At 59.0% G+C, this 21,806-nt stretch overlaps 2 protein-coding genes across 2 annotated transcripts in view; one reads left to right on the plus strand and one right to left on the minus strand.

Annotated features, from left to right (window-relative positions):
• Window positions 1-2,501: 2,501 nt before the first annotated feature.
• LOC137358964 (triosephosphate isomerase-like) lies at window positions 2,502-11,678 on the minus strand. Its single transcript, XM_068025131.1, has 7 exons — window positions 11,486-11,678; window positions 9,614-9,737; window positions 9,392-9,476; window positions 4,633-4,765; window positions 4,295-4,380; window positions 4,074-4,161; window positions 2,502-2,999 (listed from the first exon to the last, which is right to left on the minus strand). The coding sequence occupies exons 1-7, from the start codon at window positions 11,592-11,594 to the stop codon at window positions 2,881-2,883; spliced, it is 744 nt and encodes a 247-aa protein (XP_067881232.1). The 5' UTR covers window positions 11,595-11,678; the 3' UTR covers window positions 2,502-2,880.
• Window positions 11,679-18,708: 7,030 nt separating this feature from the next.
• The window catches only part of LOC137358966 (solute carrier family 25 member 33-like), a 3,386-nt gene continuing 288 nt past the window's right edge, over window positions 18,709-21,806 (plus strand). The window contains exons 1-3 of the mRNA XM_068025133.1: window positions 18,709-19,285; window positions 20,337-20,516; window positions 20,889-20,966. Coding sequence (XP_067881234.1) covers window positions 19,245-19,285; window positions 20,337-20,516; window positions 20,889-20,966 — 299 coding nt within the window. The 5' untranslated portion in view covers window positions 18,709-19,244. The remainder of the gene's footprint in view (window positions 19,286-20,336; window positions 20,517-20,888; window positions 20,967-21,806) is intronic.

Genomic DNA, 21,806 nt, shown 5'->3' on the forward strand with positions numbered 1-21,806 from the left:
AACTGAGCGTCACTGAGCAGGTTGTTGCTAAGCAAGTGCCGCTTGATGGCACTGTCGATGACACCTTCCCTCACTTTACTGATGATCAGCTTGGCGGAGGCAGATTCAATTGAAATATTCAAAAAGGGAGCCCTCTCACTCCTCCCGACTGAACTGTATTTGCCCCCTGCCTGCCCACCCGACTAGTCCATTGATATCTACCTGCAGTCCGCAGCTTTCCTCCTCGCTATCATTCAGCACCCCCACCGAACCCCCCCGACCCCAACCTCTCGAGCCTGTTACCCAGGTTAGGTAACACAGTCTGAGATTGTGGAGAGCACACATGCAGAGATCTGGTATCAATTTTTTTTGCTGACTTTCATATCCCTATCTTATCTATTTCTGATGTTCTGCCAAGTTACAGAACCAGCTCCAGGGGCCGGCTTACATGTCGCAATGGCTGAATGCCTGAGAGCACAGATACCTCGTTTCACCTCCCTCACACTCAAACTCCCTGACCCGCTCTCTCTCCGTGTGTGACTCTCCAACCCGCTCCGTGTCTCTATTCCTCTCTCCCTCACTGCCTATTCCTCGCTAACCCCACTCTCCTTCCACCTCCCTCTCTCTTGCTCTGTCTCTCCCTCTAACCCCACACTCTCTCTTCATCTTCCTGTTGTGCTCTTTACCCGACTCCTCATCTCTGTGTGTGTGTGTGTCTCTCTCTGTCTCTCGCACGCTCGGTGTCTCTCTGTCTCGCTCTCTCTTTATCTGACTCCTCGTCTCTCTGTCGCTCTTTCTCCCTCTGGATATATCTATCTCTCTCGGTCTGTCTGTCTCTTCCTCGCTCTCTATTTGTGTCTCTTTCTCAGCTTTTCTCTCTCCCTTTGTGTTTTTCTCACTTTGTCCCTCTCTCTGTCTTTGCTTCTTTTTCTCTCTTCTCCCATTGACTGGTACCCTTCCCCGTGTTTTCGCTATCTGCTCTCTTTTCTGTGTCTTTTGTTAGTTTCTTTCTTTCCCTCCCTATCTCTTTCAGTTTATCTCAGTCTCCCTCCCTCCATCTCTGCTTTTCTGTCTCTCTCCCTTTCTTGTCTTTCTTTCTCTCATTTTCTCTCTCCTCACCCCTCAGTATCACTTTGGGTCTCATGCTCTGCCTCTATTTCATTCTCTCTCTCCCTCCCTCGTCTCTCTTTCTTTCTCTCCCTCCCTCTTTCCCCCCCTCTCTCTCTCTCTCTAACCCCACACTGTCTCTCTCCGCCTCCCTCTGGGTCTCTCTCTGTCCTTCTTTCTCTCTTCCCCTCTGTTGCTCTTTCTCCCCGTCTCTCTCCTTTTTCTCTGTCTCTCTATCTCTGTCACTCTCTAACCTCATTCTGCCACCTGCCTCCCTCTTGCTCTCTGTCTTTTTACAATGGCCAATTTACCTATCAACCTGCAAGTCTTTGGCTGTGGGAGGAAACCGGAGCACCCGGAGGAAACCCACGCGGTCACAGGGAGAACTTGCAAACTCCGCACAGGCAGTACCCGGAATCGAACCCGGGTCCCTGGAGCTGTGAGGCTGCGGTGCTAACCACTGTGCCACCCTTTCTCTGCTTCTCTGTCTCTCCCTCTCTTTCTATGTCTTTGCTTCTTTCTTTCTCTTCTCCCTCTCACATTCACCAATTTCCCCCCGCCCCATTTTTTCACCGTCTGCTTTCTTGCTCTGTCTTTCCCTCCCTCTTGCTAACCCCACTCTCTCTCGCTGCCTCTCCCCATTTCTCTCTCAATCAGTCTCTCCCTCTAATCCCACTCTCACTCCAAGTACCTTTCTTTGGGTCTCTCTCCCGCTTTGCCTCTTGTCTCTCTAACCCCACTCTCTTCATCCCTCACCCCCACCCTCCCCCCCCCCCCCCGAGTGTCTCACTGTCACTGACCTGTTTCTGTGTCACTCACTTTTTACCTGCATCTTTCTTGCTAAGTTCCGAGTCAGGATGGCGTGCGGCTTGGCCGGGGACTTGTTTGTGGAGGTGTTCCCATTGCGTCCGCTGCCCTCGTGCTCCTCGGTGGTCGAGGTCGCGGGTTTTGGGGCGGGGCGGTGGGAACGGGGCAAGTTGTTACAGTGCGTGGTATAGCTGGTACACACTGCTGCCCCCCCAGTGTGCCAATTTACCACTTCCGCTGGCTGGCGTGCGCGTAATCCCGGGCTGCAAGCTTCACGCGGTCGGTGGGACGCCCGCTCTGTGCGGCATCGAGGCCAAAGGGGAGGGCTAGCACCCCGCACCAGGATGGAACGTACCCTCGGCGCGAAGACGGGATTCTGCGGCGGGCACACCCGCTGACAGGGAAGCGCGGTTTTCCTTGGCCGGATAGACGCTGGCACACCAGTCGCGAAGGTTACGGCCAGGCGGGACGTGGACCAAGCCTGGCCAAGTGGGCAGGGAGAGGGCAAGCGCAGTTTAATGCAGGTTAAGCGCGAGTGGGGAGGAAAAATAAAACCAACCAGGCGTTGTCATCAAAATGGAGGCAGTACATTAAATCATACACAACACTTTCATTGTCTATACATTTAATATTCTACCCAATACCAACAATATGGAGCACAAACCCCACCGCAAGGGGGGAGAAAGAAGGACAAACGACAACTTGGGTCAGGCGGCAGGAGCGAGGGAGCGAGAACGCACGGGCCTCCTTCGATTCCCCCCTCCTTTCAGGACCCAAGAGCACGGGGACAATAAAATATTTGGGGAGGGGGGAAACAACCCGAACGCAGGTCCTCCCAGGGAAAAACCACCCCTCACTTCTCCACCCCCCCCCCCGAGAGAGACGGACACTCTGGGCGAGGCACGTTTCCAAAGAGACGATCAGATTCCTGTCCCCCCACCTCACCGCTGCGCCCTCCCTCCCTCCCTCTGTCCGTCCCTCACCCGACTACTTTTTAGCGTTAATGATGTCCACAAACTCTGGCTTCAGCGATGCCCCGCCCACCAGGAAGCCGTCCACGTCGCACATGCTGGCCAGTTCCTTGCAGGTGGCAGCCGTGACCGAACCTGGGGAGAGGGAGAGAGAAGAGGGAGAGGGAGAGAAGAGGGAGAGAAGAGAAGAGAGGAGAGGGAGAGAAGAGAAGAGGGAGAGAAGAGAAGAGAAGAGGGAGAGAAGAGGGAGAGAAGAGAAGAGAAGAGGGAGAGAAGAGAAGAGAAGAGAAGAGGGAGAGAAGAGAAGAGAAGAGGGAGAGAAGAGAAGAGGGAGAGGAGAGAAGAGAAGAGGGAGAGAAGAGAAGAGAAGAGAAGAGGGAGAGAAGAGAAGAGAAGAGGGAGAGAAGAGAAGAGAAGAGGGAGAGAAGAGAAGAGAAGAGGGAGAGAAGAGAAGAGAAGAGTGAGGGAGAGAAGAGAAGAGTGAGGGAGAGAAGAGAAGAGTGAGGGAGAGGAGAGAAGAGTGAGGGAGAGGAGAGAAGAGTGAGGGAGAGGAGAGAAGAGTGAGGGAGAGGAGAGAAGAGTGAGGGAGAGAAGAGAAGAGTGAGGGAGAGAAGAGAAGAGTGAGGGAGAGAAGAGAAGAGAAGAGGGAGAGAAGAGAAGAGGGAGAGACGAGAAGAGAAGAGGGAGAGAAGAGAAGAGTGAGGGAGAGAAGAGAAGAGTGAGGGAGAGAAGAGAAGAGTGAGGGAGAGAAGAGAAGAGTGAGGGAGAGAAGAGAAGAGTGAGGGAGAGAAGAGAAGAGTGAGGGAGAGAAGAGAAGAGTGAGGGAGAGAAGAGAAGAGTGAGGGAGAGAAGAGAAGAGTGAGGGAGAGAAGAGAAGAGTGAGGGAGAGAAGAGAGAGAAGGGAAAAAAATAAAAGCAGGGATTACATTAAAAGCACTGTGCAAAACTATCATCTCTTGGGGGGCGCTAGGACAAAAAAAAAAAGGTGGGGACTGTTGCGAACCGCGAGAAGAGGACGTGGACAGACTGGTGGGATGGGAGGGCAAGCAGCAGATACAGATTAATGCAGAGAATTGCAAAGTGGTACAATTGTAAAGGATGCAATTCTCAAAAAGGGTGGAGAGACTCGCGGGGGGTAGGGGGTGTGTTCGGGCGCAGTTCATCGCAGGCGATCGGGCACAGGCGGGATCCACACGCGCGCGCACCCACCTCCGTATATGATGCGCACACACGAGGCCACGGCCTCAGAGACGTTCTCCTTCACCCACTTGCGGATTTTCTCGTGAATTTCTTGAGCCTGCCAGGGATAACAAGAAAAAGGGGGGGGAAAAGCAAATCAGAGGGGGAAGAGAACAGCCTACTCCGTGCACTGACCGTACGGGGCCAGCTTCTCCCCCCGCTGCGCCCCACCCCCGCAGACCCGCACTGACCTGCTGAGGGGTGGCAGTCTTCCCTGTGCCGATCGCCCACACGGGCTCGTAGGCCAGGACCACCTTCTCCCAGTCCTTCACGTTGGCTGCAGAGGGAACGGGGTAGGGAGAAAGAGGTGGAAAAGAAACACAAATAAATCAAAAGGGGGAAGCACAGGCCTGCACCGTAACGGCGGCCGTCGCCACCTCAGGACACCGCCCCGCGGGTCTCGGCGCCCGCCCCCGAGTGAAATCGCAGCCGCGAGGTGCCCGGAGACCGCGGCGGGCCAATCCGCGCACAGCAAGCGGCGCCGAACGGGTCTCGAAGATTCAGCTTCGGCGCTCTCCCCCGCCGTTACCTGCGATGACCTTGGTCTGCGCAAAGACCACCTTCTCGGTCGAGCCACCCTCGCGCTCGTCCAGCTTCTCTCCGATGCAGGCGATCACCCCCAGGCCCTCTGCCAGCGCGTGTGCCACTTTCTGTCCGACCAACTGCGGGCATCACGGGAGAGGTAGAGAGAAAATGAGAGAGAGAGAGACTTAAATGCATTCAATGAGGGCACATCCACAACTCTCTGGGAGGTAGGGAATTCCAAAGATTTGAGCGGTCAATTTCTCCCGATTTCAGACCTGAACGATCGGCCCCTTGAGCCAAGACTGTGCCCCCGCGTTCTAGATTCATTGACCAGCAGGAATGACCTTAGCTTCCACCCTCTCGAGACCTTTCGGAACCTTGTACGTCTCAATTCGACCAAAACTGCTCACAGTATTCCAGGGGTGGTCCCGTCAACCCTCCCCATCTCTGTAACCTCCATTACCTGTACTGGGCGTGTTTGATGGGGGGACAGTGTAGAGGGAGCTTGACTCTGTATCTAACCCCCGTTTTTTTTTTTTTAATAAGGTGGCCTTTATACCCCAGGCCCCTTTTATATTTTTCACATCGAGGGGGCCTTTATTCCTCAGGCCCCCTTTATGTACATACTTACAGTTTTAAAATAACTTTATTAAAACCAGATAAACAAAAAACTCAAATTAAAATGCCATTCTCGGCGTCGACAATGCACTCCAGTCCCTGCGGTGCCACCGGTCGCGGAAGGCCTCAAGCGTACCGGCAGACACCGCATGCTCCTTCTCCAGGGACACCCGGGCGCGAACGTAACCGCGGAAGAGGGGCAGGCAATCGGGGAGGACGGACCCCCCCCGACGGCCCGCAACCTGGACCTATGAATTGCCACCTTGGCCAGGCCCAGGAGCAGACCGACGAGGAGATCCTCCTCCCGGCCCAAGCCCCTCCGCCCCGGGCGCCCAAAGATCAGGAGCGTGGGACTGAAGTGCAGCCAGAATTTGAGGAGCAGCCCCTTCAGATACTCAAATAGGGGCTGCAACCTCGCACACTCCATATATATGTGGAACACAGACTCGACGAGCTGCTTACGGACCCCCCCGTCATTTTTCCAGCGAGTAGAAGGGTGAGGCGCGGTCCAAATCTTCCAGGATCTGGATCCGCGACCTCACGTACGCGGACCTGCAGGTCCCTCAGCGCGCCCTTCTTCTCTTTGTACGCCTGCCACAGGGCCGAGTCCGCGGCGGCATGACCGAGGCGGGTCTCCAAGTCGAGCACCTCCCTCTCAAGGTGCCCGATCTCGGCTTCCCGCCTCTTGGTCGACCCCTTCGCGTGCTCCTGACAGAAGACGCGGATGAGTCTTGCCCACATCCCACCATAGCCTCAAGGAGGGGAAGCCCCCCTGCTTCCTTCTCCAGTCGGCCCAGAATCGACAGAACGAGTCCCGAAATCGCTCGTCCTCCAGCAGCCGGTTGTTAAAGTGCCAGTACGCGGACCCCGCCAGAGTGCGGAGAGGAGTAAACTCCGCCCACACCAGGCGGTGGTCCGAGCACGGCACCAGCCGCATGGAGGCCGCCGAAACGCGGGAGACGTACGCCTGCGAAAAGTAGAGGCGGTCGATTCGCGACCCTCCTCCTCCAGACCTCCACGTGAAGGCGCTGGAGTTGGGATGGAGATTCCGCCAGACGTCCACCAAGTTAAGGGAGCTGATCAGTCGCCTCAACTTCTCCACCGACACTTGGCCGCGCTGGGGACCGGAGCGATCCCCCACCTCAAGGGTGCAGTTAAAATCCCCCTCCCCCGCCCGAAGGTGATGCACTTGCCGCGATCGATGGAGCTCAGGAGAGCGGACACTTCTTCAAAGAAGCGCGCTTGCAACGCGCCGGGCCTGGGCGTGTACACGTTCACAAAGTGGAGGGGCACGCTACCCAGGCGAACGGCGAGGTGGAGCAAGCGGCCCGGCACTAGCTCCTTGACCCCCAAGATCTCCGGCTGAAAAGTCGGGGCCAACAAGATAGCCACCCCACTAGAAATAGGGGTGAGGTGACTCATGTAGACCCCACCCTGCCACTCCAGGAGCCAGGTGGCTTCATCTCCCGGAACGGTGTGGGTTTCCTGCAGAAAGCTCACCGCGTATCTCCCTTCCCTAAGGACTGAGAGATTGTGAAATCTGCGGTGAGACCCCCTGCTGCCATTGATGTTGAGGCTGGCTATGGTTATCTTCATGTCAAAGGTACTTAAAACCCGTCACAAACACCTCACTGTGAGGAGGGAGTGGAAGTGCACCTGGCCCTCCACTCCCCCAGCAACCCATTGAGGAACACATTAAAACGGCGCCTCTCAACCAGTTTCACGCCCGCGCGCTTGCCCGTTATCTTCGGGGCGGCACGGACGGACTGTATGATCAGCGCCAGATTCGACCAGCGGACGAGGGCCAGCAGAACTTTATTGCGGCAGCCCCTGCAAACCGCGAGGAAATCCCGGAGTTCTGCCGTGGGGATGAGAGGAGATTCGGTGGGAGGCACGAGGGACTCCACCACCTCACTGGCGATGGAATCAAGATCATCCTCCGTGCCCCGCTCCGAATCCCCATCCTCCTCCGGGTCGTCACCGCCAGCGGCCGACACATCTACCACACACTGTGGGGCGGACGTCCCGACCGCGCCAGCTGGTCCTGCATCCGTCACGATCCCACCCCCAGGATCGATGGCGGAGGAGTCCTCTCTGGGTTCTATTGTGAAACTGGAGCCTGTGGGCACCAGCGGTTCAGGACCCCCCTCCACCTCCGTCCCCAGGCCAATGAGTGGTCCAGGGGAGACAGAAGTTCTCGACTCCAGCCGGAGCAGAGACCGGAGACGGAGAGAGGAGGCCATCTCCCGCTCTGCCAGCACCCACAGGCCCAGCAGATGGGGCAGCATTCTCGGTTATAACCGGGTTGGGTGTCTCCTGGTCGGTGGTGGACGCCGGCTGGGAGGGCCGACCCTCCGGGGCCTCGCCCTCCCCTTCACTCAGGGCACCCGACCCAGTAGCAGTGGCAGAATGGGCGGTGTCCCCAGGCTCCCCCACCACAAGCAGGGCCCCACTTACTCCTTCAGGAGGGGCCTCATGTACCAGGGCCTTCCCCTCCCCTCCATCCTGAGGAATAGGGAGCTCCTGCCTGGACTTGGTCGCCTTGGTGGTGGCGGTAGGGGAAACCTGGGGACCCGAAACAGGAGACCGCTCCCCTCCAACAGATGGACCCTGCACCTCAGGGCCCCTTGTTACCTCTGTGGAGGGGTGCCTTCTCCTCTTGTTCGCAGTTGGGTGCAGAGGCTCAGAGACCTCCATGTCATCAGAGGCCTCCACCTCCGCACTTTTTTTTTTTTTTTTTTATACACCCTGGGCCTGAGCCCAGCCCTGGGGCAAGTTGACTTCCCGAGATCGGGCTTTGTGCTGAGCTCAGACGCGGGTACTGTCACGGTGTCCAGGGGACACGCCTCTCGATGTTTATTTCTCCTGCGCGCCTTCCTTCCACTTGGACTGTCACACCCCTCCCTGCCGACTGAATGGGATCTGGTGGAGGTGAAGGGGGGGGTGGGAGGAGGTGCAGCGTCGCCACCCTGGGCCGCCGAGTTGGAGTTGGCAGCCGGGAGGTTGGGGCAGTTCTTACGAACATGCCCCACCCCCTTACAGACATGGCACCGCACCCCGTCCAAGGTCCAGAAGACGCGGTAGGCCGTCCCCTGGAACTCTACATTAAAGTGGCCCTCTGTAACCTCCTCCCGCGCCAGCTGCATGAATAACTGGCGGCGGAAGGAGTACACGTGTCGGAGGCTGTTCTCCCGAAGACCGAGCGGGACTGGGGTGAGCCCCGTCTTTACCTCCCCCAGATGGTGCAGGTGGGGAAGGAGGAGCTCACCAGGAATGAAGGGCGGGACGTTGGATAGAATGAGCCTTTGCGCAGTGGCCTCCAGGGGGTCCACTGGCAGAAAGGTCCCGCCCACGGTGAGCCCCTTGCTCAGAGCCAGGGACACCGCCCGCTCGGTCCTCAGGAATAACACTGCCTTTCCGTACATTTTAGAGGCTGCAACAATGGCCGAAGGGCCGACAACCTCGGCCATTACTTTCACACATGCCTCGATAGTCATGTTCGGGTGGACGTAACTCTTGACCCCATGCTTCGATGTTAATAAAGCAAACGGTGACGGGGCACCAGGTGCAGCTGCAGCAGCATATGTACGGGAAGGCCCCGGCACCGGGGGACAGTGTAGAGGGAGCTTTACTCTGTATCTAACCCCCCGTGCTGTACCTGTCCTGGGGAGTGTTTGATGGGGGACAGTGTAGAGGGAGCTTTACTCTGTATCTAACCCCCCGTGCTGTACCTGTCCTGGGGAGTGTTTGATGGGGGACAGTGTAGAGGGAGCTTTACCCTGTATCTAACCCCCGAGCTGTACCTGTCCTGGGGAGTGTTTGATGAGGGACAGTGTAGAGGGAGCTTTACTCTGTATCTAACCCCAGTGCTGTACCTGTCCTGGGGAGTGTTTGATGGGGGACAGTGTAGAGGGAGCTTTACTCTGTATCTAACCCCCCGTGCTGTACCTGTCCTGGGGAGTGTTTGATGGGGGACAGTGTAGAGGGAGCTTTACTCTGTATCTAACCCCCGCGCCGTGCATGACCGTTCATCAGCGCCATGTCTGCCCTCCGAGCCCACCCCCCCCCCCCCACCACACGCACAGAAAGCACCGCACTCCTGCGCACCAGTCAGGAACCGCACTCCCGACACTCTCTTTCCTCACCTCATCGCACTCCCCAAAGACATGGCGCCTCTCCGAATGGCCCAGAACGACCCAGGTCGCCCCGCAGTCCTTGATCATCGCCGGACTGTGGGCACAAGGGGGAAAGAGAGATTGAAAATTCGCGCTGTTGGTCTAGCAGAGGGCACCGCCCCCTCCCCGGCCTCGCGCGCTCCCCCCCCACCCACCCGCTTCCCCCCCAAACTCCCGGTCCCGGATCAGCACCTGATCTCCCCCGTGAAGGCTCCGCTCGGCACCTTGTAGCAATTCTGAGCCGCCACGGCGTACTTGCAGTCCAGGGTCTGGCGGATGCAGTCGAGGTAGGGGGCAGGCACAGCGAAGACCACCTCTGGAGGGGTGGTGGGGTGGGGTAGAGGGGGCAAAGAGGAGAGAGAGAGAGAGAGAGAGAGAGAGAGAAACAGAGTAAATATTAGCCCAGCATGCCCCTGTGGCAACTACCCCCCACCCTGAAAATCCCCCTTCCCGACCTGGGTTTAACCACATTTTGCGACGCCCCACACAGTCGAATAGCAAGCATCTTTAAAATTCCCCTGAAAAGGGCACAATCACCTCAACTCCAACCCACCACCGCCCTCCACCCAAATCCCTGGCAGCTCTGCCGCAGCCTCCCAAAGGTCAAGGAGCTATTGCCGTCCCAGAGAGGCAGGCGTTACAAGAAATGTCAGGGGGCACTTTTACACAGCGTCAGCACAGTGATCCTGAAGCTGAGAGATAAAAAAAAATGGTCAGAGCTGCCAGAATCCAGCTCCGAGCTGGGACGGTGGGGAGGGGTTAGCAACCCGATCTCTCGCTGCCCGGGAGTGCCGGCTGAAGAGAGATTCCAACTCGGCCTCAGCAGCTGTGTGTCAGGTTCTTAAAACAGCTCAGGCGTGTGCTGAGATAGCAGGAATCCCGGGAAAACCTGGCGTCAAGTAACGGGGGGGGGGGGGGGGGGGTGGGGGGGGAAGGAGAGAGAGAACGGTGGGGGGGGGGGGTGGTGCACTCCTCTATTCCAACCCAACCCCACGTCGGTGGTGATCTAAGAGTCAGACTGTCTCAGGGACATCGTCTGTGAGAATCACCTCTCTCCTTCTGAAGGTCACGGAATTACTGAGCTGCTAAAATTAACCAGACGTCTTCTGCTGTCACAGAGAGACAGAGAGACACACAGAGAGACACACAGAGAGACACACAGAGAGACACACAGAGAGACACACAGAGAGACACACAGAGAGAGACACAGACAGAGAGAGACAGAGAGAGACAGAGAGAGACACACAGACAGAGAGACACAGACAGAGAGACACAGACAGAGAGACACAGACAGAGAGACACAGACAGAGAGACAGACAGAGAGACACAGACAGAGACAGACAGAGACAGACAGAGACAGACAGAGACAGACAGACAGAGACAGAGACAGACAGACAGAGACAGACAGACAGAGACAGACAGAGACAGATTTATCACCTCTTCCTGTCCCAATGTAATTCCTGATGGGCTGAAACACAGGTCCCTCAGGCCCCGCCCCCTCACCTGTCCACACCCCCAACAGCACAGGTCCCTCAGGCCCCGCCCCCTCACCTGTCCACACCCCCAACAGCACACAGGTCCCTCAGGCCCCGCCCCCTCACCTGTCCACACCCGCAACAGCACACAGGTCCATCAGGCCCCGCCCCCTCACCTGTCCACACCCCCAACAGCACACAGGTCCATCAGGCCCCGCCCCCTCACACCTGGCCACACCCCCAACAGCACACAGGTCCCTCAGGCCCCGCCCCCTCACCTGTCCACACCCCCAACAGCACACAGGTCCCTCAGGCCCCGCCCCCTCACCTGTCCACACCCCCAACAGCACAGGTCCCTCAGGCCCCGCCCCCTCACCTGGCCACACCCCCAACAGCACGCAGGGCCCTTATGCCCCGCCCCCTCAACTGGCCACGCCCCCTCTACTGGCCACACCCCCAACAGCACACAGGGCCCTCACACCTGGCCACACCCACGACGGCACAGAGCTCTCAGGCCCCGCCCCCTCGCACCTGGCCACACCCCCTCCGGCACAGATCCCTCAGGCCCCGCCCCCCTGGCCGCCCTCACCCGTGTCGGCGTTGATGGTTGCCTTGTTGATGCTGCACGCCAGATCGCACAGCGTCTGGCGGTTGCCGTTCATCTTCCAGTTGCCGCCGACGAAGAACTTGCGGGACATGACGGCTGCGGGATGGGCAGGCCCAAAGACAAGTGAAATGATCGCACAAGCCAAGAGGGAAGGAAGCAGCCGAGTGAGGCGGGGCCGCGGCGGAGGCGCTGCATTTATACCCGCTCTTTGGCCCCGCCCTCCCCGTCTACGTCAGAGAGGTGGGGGGGAGGGGCGGGGCCCAACCGCTCCGGCGCGTGTCCGCTGTCACGTCCCGCCGACGCGGCGGCTGCGGCTGGCCAATCGCTGGGGCTGGAGCCTCGTGACGTTAGAGGGGAGGCGTGGCCGAGGCCCCCCCACGTGTGGTCCCGCTTTGGCCACGCCCCCCACTCCCCCCGGAGCGGCGCGCAGAGGGGGCGGGGCTAAAGCCTATCTCCGTGGTGACGGCGGCGGGTAGCCCCGCCCCCTTCCTGCTCCTCGCCGGCCTCAACTGTCAGCCTCCCCTTCCGCCATCTTTGATTCACCTCCCCCTCCCCCCCCCCCCTCAATAAAACTATTTAATCCGCCGGCCTTAAAATAAATTTATTCCACTCATTTAACTTTTAGCAGGTCGGGGGTGGGGAAATTGGCCGCTTTCAAGAAAAATAAAATCAATTCCAAATTGATGGGGGTCGTCGTGACGAATGGGCCGGCGCCATCTTTGATCCTGGCGACCATTCAATCTGGGATTTCATTGATTTATTTTCTGTTCACACTTTTCCACCCTGGCAGCTGCAAATGCACCGCTAAGTGCGGTGGACGCAGACTGCATTTACCCTCCCCCTCCCTCCCCCCCCCAAAAAATGGAGTAAATATTTGGAAGGACCAAACCTGCAGGATGGTGGGGAATGTGAAAGGAATAGAAGTCCTCCTTGCAAAGAGCTAGAATCCTGCTGAGGGGCCGAACGGCTCAGCAAACCCTCCGCTGCATTTGCTGCATTGCACCGTTGGAGGGTCAGTACTGGGGGAGTGCCGCGCTGTCGGGGGGTCAGTACTGAGGGAGTGCCGCACTGTCGGAGGGTCAGGACTGAGGGAGTGCCGCACTGTCGGGGGGTCAGTACTGAGGGAGTGCCGCACTGTCGGGGGGTCAGTACTGAGGGAGTGCCGCACTGTCGGAGGGTCAGTACTGGGGGAGCACCGCACAGTCGGAGGGTCAGTACTGAGGGAGAGCCGCACTGTCGGAGTGTCAGTACTGAGGGAGAGCCGCACTGTGGGAGGGTCAGTACTGAGGGAGCGCCGCACTGTCGGAGTGTCAGTACTGAGGGAGTGCCGCACTGTCGGAGGGTCAGTACTGAGGGGGTGCCGCACTGTTGGGGGGTCAGTACTGAGGGAGTGCCGCACTGTCGGAGGGTCAGTACTGGGGGAGCGCCGCACTGTCGGAGGGTCAGTATTGAGGGAGTGGCGCACTGTCGGAGGGTCAGTACTGAGGGAGCGCCGCTCTGTCCGAGGGTCAGTACTGAGGGAGTGCTGCACTGTCGGAGGGTCAGTACTGAGGGAGTGCCGCACTGTCGGAGGGTCAGTACTAGGGGAGCGCCGCACTGTCGGGGGGTCAGTACTGAGGGGGTGCCGCACTGTTGGGGGGTCAGTACTGAGGGAGTGCCGCACTGTCGGAGGGTCAGTACTGGGGGAGCGCCGCACTGTCGGAGGGTCAGTATTGAGGGAGTGGCGCACTGTCGGAGGGTCAGTACTGAGGGAGCGCCGCTCTGTCCGAGGGTCAGTACTGAGGGAGTGCTGCACTGTCGGAGGGTCAGTACTGAGGGAGTGCTGCACTGTCGGAGGGTCAGTACTGAGGGAGTGCCGCACTGTCGGAGGGTCAGTACTAGGGGAGCGCCGCACTGTCGGGGGGTCAGTATTGAGGGAGTGCCGCATTGTCGGGGGGTCAGTACTGAGGGAGTGCCGCACTGTCGGATGAGCTGACTTTCACTTCCACTTACACAAAGAATCATAGACGGGTTACAGCACAGAAGGTGGCCATTGATCCCATCGTCTCTGTGCTGGCTCTCTGCAGCCTCCTCCCTCGTCCCTTCCATTGTGGTTCAGGATTAAGACAACCTACCCTTGGACCGGAGTTTGCTGCACAATGAAACATTGGGCCTATGCTCCTTGGAGTGTAGAAAAATGGGAGACGATCTTAGGGAAGCGAGGGATGTTTCTGTGGAGGGGCGGCGGTGCGGTGGGGGGGTGGTGGGTTGCAGACATGAGAGTGGAGCTGAGGTCCTAGTCAGATCAGCCATGATGTTGTTGTGTGGCAGAGTGCCGAGGTGCCGAGTGTCTCCTTGGCCTCCGAGATTTCATTCCCTTTGCGTCTGCTCGACGATGACTCGCGAGCCAAAGCGAATTGTCCTCCTCCTCAAATTGTCCGTTTGGGCAGTGGGAGGGCAAGATACACAGAGAGCAAAGGAGGCCCGGGCCTCGGAGAGGGGTAGGAACCACTGTGGTAAGGCCATTCAGCCCCTCTGGGGCCTGTTACACAGGAACAAGAGGAGGCCCATTCAGCCCCTCTCACCCCTGTTACACAGGAACAGGAGGAGGCCCATTCAGCCCCTCTCACCCCTGTTACACAGGAACAGGAGGAGGCCCATTCAGCCCCTCTCACCCCTGTTACACAGGAACAGGAGGAGGCCCATTCAGCCCCTCTCACCCCTGTTACACACTAACAGGAGGAGACCCATTCAGCCTCTCTCACCCCTGTTACACAGGAACAGGTGGAGGCCCATTCAGCCCCTCTCACCCCTGTTACACAGGAACAGGAGGAGGCCCATTCAGCCCCTCTCACCCCTGTTACACAGGAACAGGAGGAGGCCCATTCAGCCCCTCTTGAGCCTGTCACACAGGAACAGGAGGAGGCCAATTCAGCCCCTCTTGAGCTTGTTACACAGGAACAGGAGGAGGCCCATTCAGACCTTTACTCGGGCCTGTTACACAGGAACAGGAGGAGGCCCATTCAGCCCCTCTCACCCCTGTTACACAGGAACAGGAGGAGGCCCATTCAGCCCCTCTCACCCCTGTTACACAGGAACAGGAGGAGGCCCATTCAGACCTTCTCTCGGCCTGTTACACAGGAACAGGAGGAGGCCTATTCAGCCCCTCTCACCCCTGTTACACAGGAACAGGAGGAGGCCCATTCAGACCTTCTCTTGGCCTGTTACACAGGAACAGGAGGAGACCCATTCAGCCCCTCTCACCCCTGTTACACAGGAACAGGAGGAGGCCCATTCTGCCCCTCTCGAGCTTGTTACACAGGAACAGGAGGAGGCCCATTCTGCCCCTCTCGAGCTTGTTACACAGGAACAGGAGGAGGCCCATTCAGCCCCTCTCGAGCTTGTTACACAGGAACAGGAGGAGGCCCATTCAGCCCCTCTTGAGCTTGTTACACAGGAACAGGAGGAGGCCCATTCTGCCCCTCTCGAGCTTGTTACACAGGAACAGGAGGAGGCCCATTCAGCCCCTCTCACCCCTGTTACACAGGAACAGGAGGAGACCCATTCAGCCCCTCTCACCCCTGTTACACAGGAACAGGAGGAGGCCCATTCAGCCCCTCTCGAGCTTGTTACACAGGAACAGGAGGAGGCCCATTCAGCCCCTCTCACCCCTGTTACACAGGAACAGGAGGAGGCCCATTCAGCCCCTCTCACCCCTGTTACACAGGAACAGGAGGAGGCCCACTCAGCCCCTCTCACCCCTGTTACACAGGAACAGGAGGAGGCCCATTCAGCCCCTCTCACCCCTGTTACACAGGAACAGGAGGAGGCCCATTCAGACCTTCTCTCGGGCCTGTTACACAGGAACAGGATGAGGCCCATTCAGCCCCTCTCACCCCTGTTACACAGGAACAGGAGGAGGCCCATTCAGACCTTCTCTCGGGCCTGTTACACAGGAACAGGAGGAGGCCCATTCAGCCCCTCTCACCCCTGTTACACAGGAACAGGAGGAGACCCATTCAGCCCCTCTCACCCCTGTTACACAGGAACAGGAGGAGGCCCATTCTGCCCCTCTCGAGCTTGTTACACAGGAACAGGAGGAGGCCCATTCAGCCCCTCTCGAGCTTGTTACACAGGAACAGGAGGAGGCCCATTCAGCCCCTCTCACCCCTGTTACACAGGAACAGGAGGAGGCCCATTCAGCCCCTCTCACCCCTGTTACACAGGAACAGGAGGAGGCCCACTCAGCCCCTCTCACCCCTGTTACACAGGAACAGGAGGAGGCCCATTCAGACCTTCTCTCGGGCCTGTTACACAGGAACAGGAGGAGGCCCATTCAGCCCCTCTCACCCCTGTTACACAGGAACAGGAGGAGGCCCATTCAGCCCCTCTCACCCCTGTTACACAGGAACAGGAGGAGGCCCATTCTGCCCCTCTCGAGCTTGTTACACAGGAACAGGAGGAGGCCCATTCAGCCCCTCTCGAGCTTGTTACACAGGAACAGGAGGAGGCCCATTCAGCCCCTCTCACCCCTGTTACACAGGAACAGGAGGAGGCCCATTCAGCCCCTCTCACCCCTGTTACACAGGAACAGGAGGAGGCCCATTCAGCCCCGCTCACCCCTGTTACACAGGAACAGGAGGAGGCCCATTCAGCCCCGCTCACCCCTGTTACACAGGAACAGGAGGAGGCCCATTCAGCCCCTCTCGAGCTTGTTACACAGGAACAGGAGGAGGCCCATTCAGCCCCTCTCGAGCTTGTTACACAGGAACAGGAGGAGGCCCATTCAGCCCCTCTCACCCCTGTTACACAGGAACAGGAGGAGACCCATTCAGCCCCTCTCACCCCTGTTACACAGGAACAGGAGGAGACCCATTCAGCCCCTCTCACCTCTGTTACACAGGAACAGGAGGAGGCCCATTCAGCCCCTCTCGAGCTTGTTACACAGGAACAGGAGGAGGCCCATTCAGCCCCTCTTGAGCTTGTTACACAGGAACAGGAGGAGGCCCACTCAGCCCCTCTCACCCCTGTTACACAGGAACAGGAGGAGGCCCATTCAGACCTTCTCTCGGGCCTGTTACACAGGAACAGGAGGAGGCCCATTCAGCCCCTCTTGAGCTTGTTACACAGGAACAGGAGGAGGCCCATTCAGACCTTCTCTCGGCCTGTTACACAGGAACAGGAGGAGGCCTATTCAGCCCCTCTCACCCCTGTTACACAGGAACAGGAGGAGGCCCATTCAGACCTTCTCTTGGCCTGTTACACAGGAACAGGAGGAGACCCATTCAGCCCCTCTCACCCCTGTTACACAGGAACAGGAGGAGGCCCATTCTGCCCCTCTCGAGCTTGTTACACAGGAACAGGAGGAGGCCCATTCTGCCCCTCTCGAGCTTGTTACACAGGAACAGGAGGAGGCCCATTCAGCCCCTCTCGAGCTTGTTACACAGGAACAGGAGGAGGCCCATTCAGCCCCTCTTGAGCTTGTTACACAGGAACAGGAGGAGGCCCATTCAGCCCCTCTCGAGCTTGTTACACAGGAACAGGAGGAGGCCCACTCAGCCCCTCTCACCCCTGTTACACAGGAACAGGAGGAGGCCCATTCAGCCCCTCTTGAGCTTGTTACACAGGAACAGGAGGAGGCCCATTCAGACCTTCTCTCGGCCTGTTACACAGGAACAGGAGGAGGCCCATTCAGCCCCTCTTGAGCTTGTTACACAGGAACAGGAGGAGGCCCATTCAGACCTTCTCTCGGGCCTGTTACACAGGAACAGGAGGAGGCCCACTCAGCCCCTCTCACCCCTGTTACACAGGAACAGGAGGAGGCCCATTCAGACCTTCTCTCGGGCCTGTTACACAGGAACAGGAGGAGGCCCATTCAGCCCCTCTCACCCCTGTTACACAGGAACAGGAGGAGGCCCATTCAGCCCCTCTCACCCCTGTTACACAGGAACAGGAGGAGGCCCATTCAGCCCCGCTCACCCCTGTTACACAGGAACAGGAGGAGACCCATTCAGCCCCTCTCACCTCTGTTACACAGGAACAGGAGGAGGCCCATTCTGCCCCTCTCGAGCTTGTTACACAGGAACAGGAGGAGGCCCATTCAGCCCCTCTCACCTCTGTTACACAGGAACAGGAGGAGGCCCATTCTGCCCCTCTCGAGCTTGTTACACAGGAACAGGAGGAGGCCCATTCAGCCCCTCTCGAGCCTGTTACACAGGAACAGGAGGAGGCCCATTCAGCCCCTCTCGAGCTTGTTACACAGGAACAGGAGGAGGCCCATTCAGCCCCTCTTGAGCTTGTTACACAGGAACAGGAGGAGGCCCATTCAGCCCCTCTTGAGCTTGTTACACAGGAACAGGAGGAGGCCCATTCAGCCCCTCTCGAGCTTGTTACACAGGAACAGGAGGAGGCCCACTCAGCCCCTCTCACCCCTGTTACACAGGAACAGGAGGAGGCCCATTCAGCCCCTCTTGAGCTTGTTACACAGGAACAGGAGGAGGCCCATTCAGACCTTCTCTCGGCCTGTTACACAGGAACAGGAGGAGGCCTATTCAGCCCCTCTCACCCCTGTTACACAGGAACAGGAGGAGGCCCATTCAGACCTTCTCTCGGCCTGTTACACAGGAACAGGAGGAGGCCCATTCAGCCCCTCTCACCGCTGTTACACGGGAACAGGAGGAGGCCCATTCAGCCCCTCTCACCTCTGTTACACAGGAACAGGAGGAGGCCCATTCAGCCCCTCTCGAGCCTGTTACACAAGAACAGGAGGAGGCCCATTCAGCCCCTCTCGAGCTTGTTACACAGGAACAGGAGGAGGCCTATTCAGCCCCTCTCGAGCCTGTTACACAGGAACAGGAGGAGGCCCATTCAGCCCCTCTCACCCCTGTTACACAGGAACAGGAGGAGGCCCATTCAGACCTTCTCTCGGGCCTGTTACACGGGAGCAGGAGGAGGCCCATTCAGCCCCTCTCACCCCTGTTACACAGGAACAGGAGGAGGCCCATTCAGACCTTCTCGCGGGCCTGTTACACAGGAACAGGAGGAAGCCTATTCAGCCCCTCTCACCCCTGTTACACAGGAACAGGAGGAGGCCCATTCAGACCTTCTCTCGGGCCTGTTACACAGTAACAGGAGGAGGCCTGTTCAGCCACTCTCACCCCTGTTACACAGGAACAGGAGGAGGCCCATTCAGACCTTCTCTCGGGCCTGTTACACAGGAACAGGAGGAGGCCTGTTCAGCCACTCTCACCCCTGTTACACAGGAACAGGAGGAGGCCCATTCAGACCTTCTCTCGGGCCTGTTACACAGGAACAGGAGGAGGCCCATTCAGCCCAGGCTCCAGTACATAATCAGGGAGTCTTTTAAAATGATCCGAGGGAGAGACTGAGAGAGAGGAGGGGAAGAGGATTGGCTCTAAGCTAGGCCGCAGGCCTTTGGGAGAGAAGGATGCGTGGCCCCTTTAAGAGCCGAGGGAGGGCGAGGCAGAAGGAGGGGTAAGGGAGCGGGGGAGGGGTTGTAACAGGATCGAGTTCCAGGAAAGGCGGATGTTGAGGAGCATCGAGGCCTGCCTGATTTGTGCGGGGCCTGCTCAGGAATTGAAGGGAGGTGATCCGAACATTGGGGAGCTCCCCTCCCCCGACCTATCTTGTTCCAAACCCTCAACCACCCCCGTCCTCCCTCCCTCCCTCCCCGACCCCCGCTTCCCCCTCACCCTCCCGAAAAGACCCGACCACCAGCAGCAGGTGCATCGCGAACGGACAGATGACCCAAAGCGACCCCATCCTGCACCTGTTGGCAGGGGGGTAAGTGCAGAGTACGATCCCGTGACAAATGGGGGGGGGCGTCAGGAGGTGGAGGGAGTGAGGGGGGAACCTCCCAGCCGATGCACTGAGTGTTAACCCTGCGTTACTGACTGTTTCTCTACCGATGTTAATCCAGATCCCTCGCACTGTCACTCAGTAACCCGGGGAGGGAGTGACAGGAGGGACTGAGGAGAGGGGGGTGACTGTGGGGAGAGGAGGGGCAGGGAGGGAGGGAGGGAGGGGAGACTGAGGAGAGGTGGAACAGGGAGAGATGGAGGGAGGGACTGAGGCAAGGGAGCGACAGGAGAGGAGAGGAGGGACGGGGAGCGATGGTGGGATTCAGGGGAGTGTCAGAGCGGAGAGGAGGGACAGGGAGTGAGGGACTGAGGGGAGGGAGGGGCTGAGGCAAGGGAGTGAAAGAGAGGAGTGGAGGGACAGGGAGGGACAGGGAGGGACTGAGGGAAGAGGAGGGATAGGGAGGGGATGAAGGGGAGAGGAGTTGGGGGGGGCGGACAGGGTCGATGAGGGGGATGGATGAGGTGGGGAGTGAGGGACAGGGAGCAGAGGAATTGAGGGGTGTGGAGGGGAGGATTGGCGAAGGACGGAGGGAGGAGAGGCCAAGAGCAACTGGGAGCAGGGGGAGGAATGGCTGTCAGTGAACAGTCTGCCTCCCTTCTTACACTCTAAACTCTGACCCGAACGTGTCTCGATGGGGGAAATAGTCACCTCTCCTCACTCGGTACCCTCGGTTTTCTGGCGGATGATTTGGGCCTGAGGGGAAGAGGTCTTTTTCGGGGGGGTGGGGGGAGGAATTAGCGTTTCCAAGCAACCCGGACGCACTGGAACGCGCAGCCCGTGGGCTTGTCGGTGCCGCGCACAGCTTGGCTGCAGGAGTTCGATGGTCGTGATATGTCACATTGTGTTGTCTCGTCGTGTCAGCTATTTCCGAGGGAGGGGAGGGGGGTAGGAGGGGTGGGGACTGGAAGGGACAGCAGTACCTGACAGACTCTCTCTCTCCCCTCCCCCCCCCCACCGCCCCTCTCTTTTCTAGCTGCGGAGGGACAGTGGGTGCAATCCTTACTTGCCCCCTCGAGGTGGTGAAGACACGACTGCAGTCCTCAGGATTCTCGCTGCGGTCCCTCTACCTCCCGCCTGGGGTCCAGCTCTCCGTGCCTGGCGGGGAGGTCCTGCGGCCTGCTGGCGTCTCCCCGAGGCTACTGGAGGTCCTGAGGTCAGTGAGCGCGGCGAGGGGCGGAGGGGAACAGCGGGCGCGCGAGGAAATAGGAGAGAGGGAGGGGGAAACGAGGAGGGATTTGAGAACGAGGGTGTGAATTTTGAAATCGAGGCGTTGCCGGACGGGGAGCCCGTGTAGGTCGGCGAGCAGAGGGAGGGTGAGGGAGGGGGAACGGGACCGGATGTGAGGTAGGACTCGGGAGGGGCACAGCAGCAGAGTTTGGGATGGGCTGAGGTTTACGGAGGGTGGAAGGTGGGAGGCCAGGTTTCCTCTGGGTGCAGGCTGAGGGGGAGGGGCGGCTCAGTCCCTCGGGTTTATAGGGCGGTAGGGAAACTCCGCGAAGCTGACGTCTTTGCCCTTTGACCGCAGGACGATGCTACTCAAGGAAGGTGTTCGATCGCTATTCAGAGGGCTTGGGCCAAACCTGGTGGGAGTTGCACCGTCAAGGTACGAACCTCGGGGCGGGACACTCAGGGGGAGTGGGTCAGTACTGAGGGAGCGCCGCGTGGTCGGAGGGTCAGTACTGAGGGAGCGTCGCACTGTCGGAGGGTCAGTACTGAGGGAGTGCCGCACGTTCGGAGGGTCAGTACTGAGGGAGCGCTGCACTGTCGGAGGGTCAGTACTGAGGGAGCGTCGCACTGTCGGAGGGTCAGTAATGAGGGAGCGCCGCACTGTCGCAGAGTCAGTACTGAGGGAGCGTCGCACTGTCGGAGGGTCAGTACTGAGGGAGCGCCGCACTGTCGGAGGGTCAGTACTGAGGGAGCGCCGCACTGTCGGAGGGTCAGTACTGAGGGAGCGCCCCACTGTCGGAGGGTCAGCACTGAGGGAGCACCGCACTGTCGGAGGGTCAGTACTGAGGGAGTGTCGCACTGTCGGAGGGTCAGTACTGAGGGAGCGCCCCACTGTCGGAGGGTCAGCACTGAGGGAGCACCGCACTGTCGGAGGGTCAGTACTGAGGGAGTGTCGCACTGTCGGAGGGTCAGTACTGAGGGAGTGCCGCACTGTCGGAGGGTCAGTACTGAGGGGGCGCCGCACTGTCGGTGGGTCAGTACTGAGGGAGCGCCGCACTGTCAGAGGGTCAGTACTGAGGGGGCGCCGCACTGTCGGTGGGTCAGTACTGAGGGAGTGCTGCACTGTCGGAGGGTCAGTACTGAGGGAGCGCCGCACTGTCGGAGGGTCAGTACTGAGGGAGCGCCACACTTTCGGAGGGTCAGTATTGAGGTCGCACCGCACTGTCGGAGGGTCTAGTACTGAGGGAGCGCCGCACTGTCGGAGGGTCAGTACTGA

The sequence above is a fragment of the Heterodontus francisci genome, unplaced genomic scaffold (assembly GCF_036365525.1).
Source record: "Heterodontus francisci isolate sHetFra1 unplaced genomic scaffold, sHetFra1.hap1 HAP1_SCAFFOLD_1403, whole genome shotgun sequence".
Lineage (NCBI taxonomy): Eukaryota > Metazoa > Chordata > Chondrichthyes > Heterodontiformes > Heterodontidae > Heterodontus > Heterodontus francisci.

What these genes read in the sequence shown, in the direction of transcription:
- LOC137358964 (XM_068025131.1), bottom strand. Translation starts at nt 11,594, where the DNA reads ATGTCCCGCAAGTTCTTCGTCGGCGGCAACTGGAAGATGAACGGCAAC. An exon ending in TCTTTGGGGAGTGCGATGAG is followed by an intron (nt 4,766 to 9,391) that starts GTGAGGAAAGAG and finishes TGATGCCCGCAG; the next exon opens with TTGGTCGGACAGAAAGTGGC. An exon ending in GCAGACCAAGGTCATCGCAG is followed by an intron (nt 4,381 to 4,632) that starts GTAACGGCGGGG and finishes TTCCCTCTGCAG; the next exon opens with CCAACGTGAAGGACTGGGAG.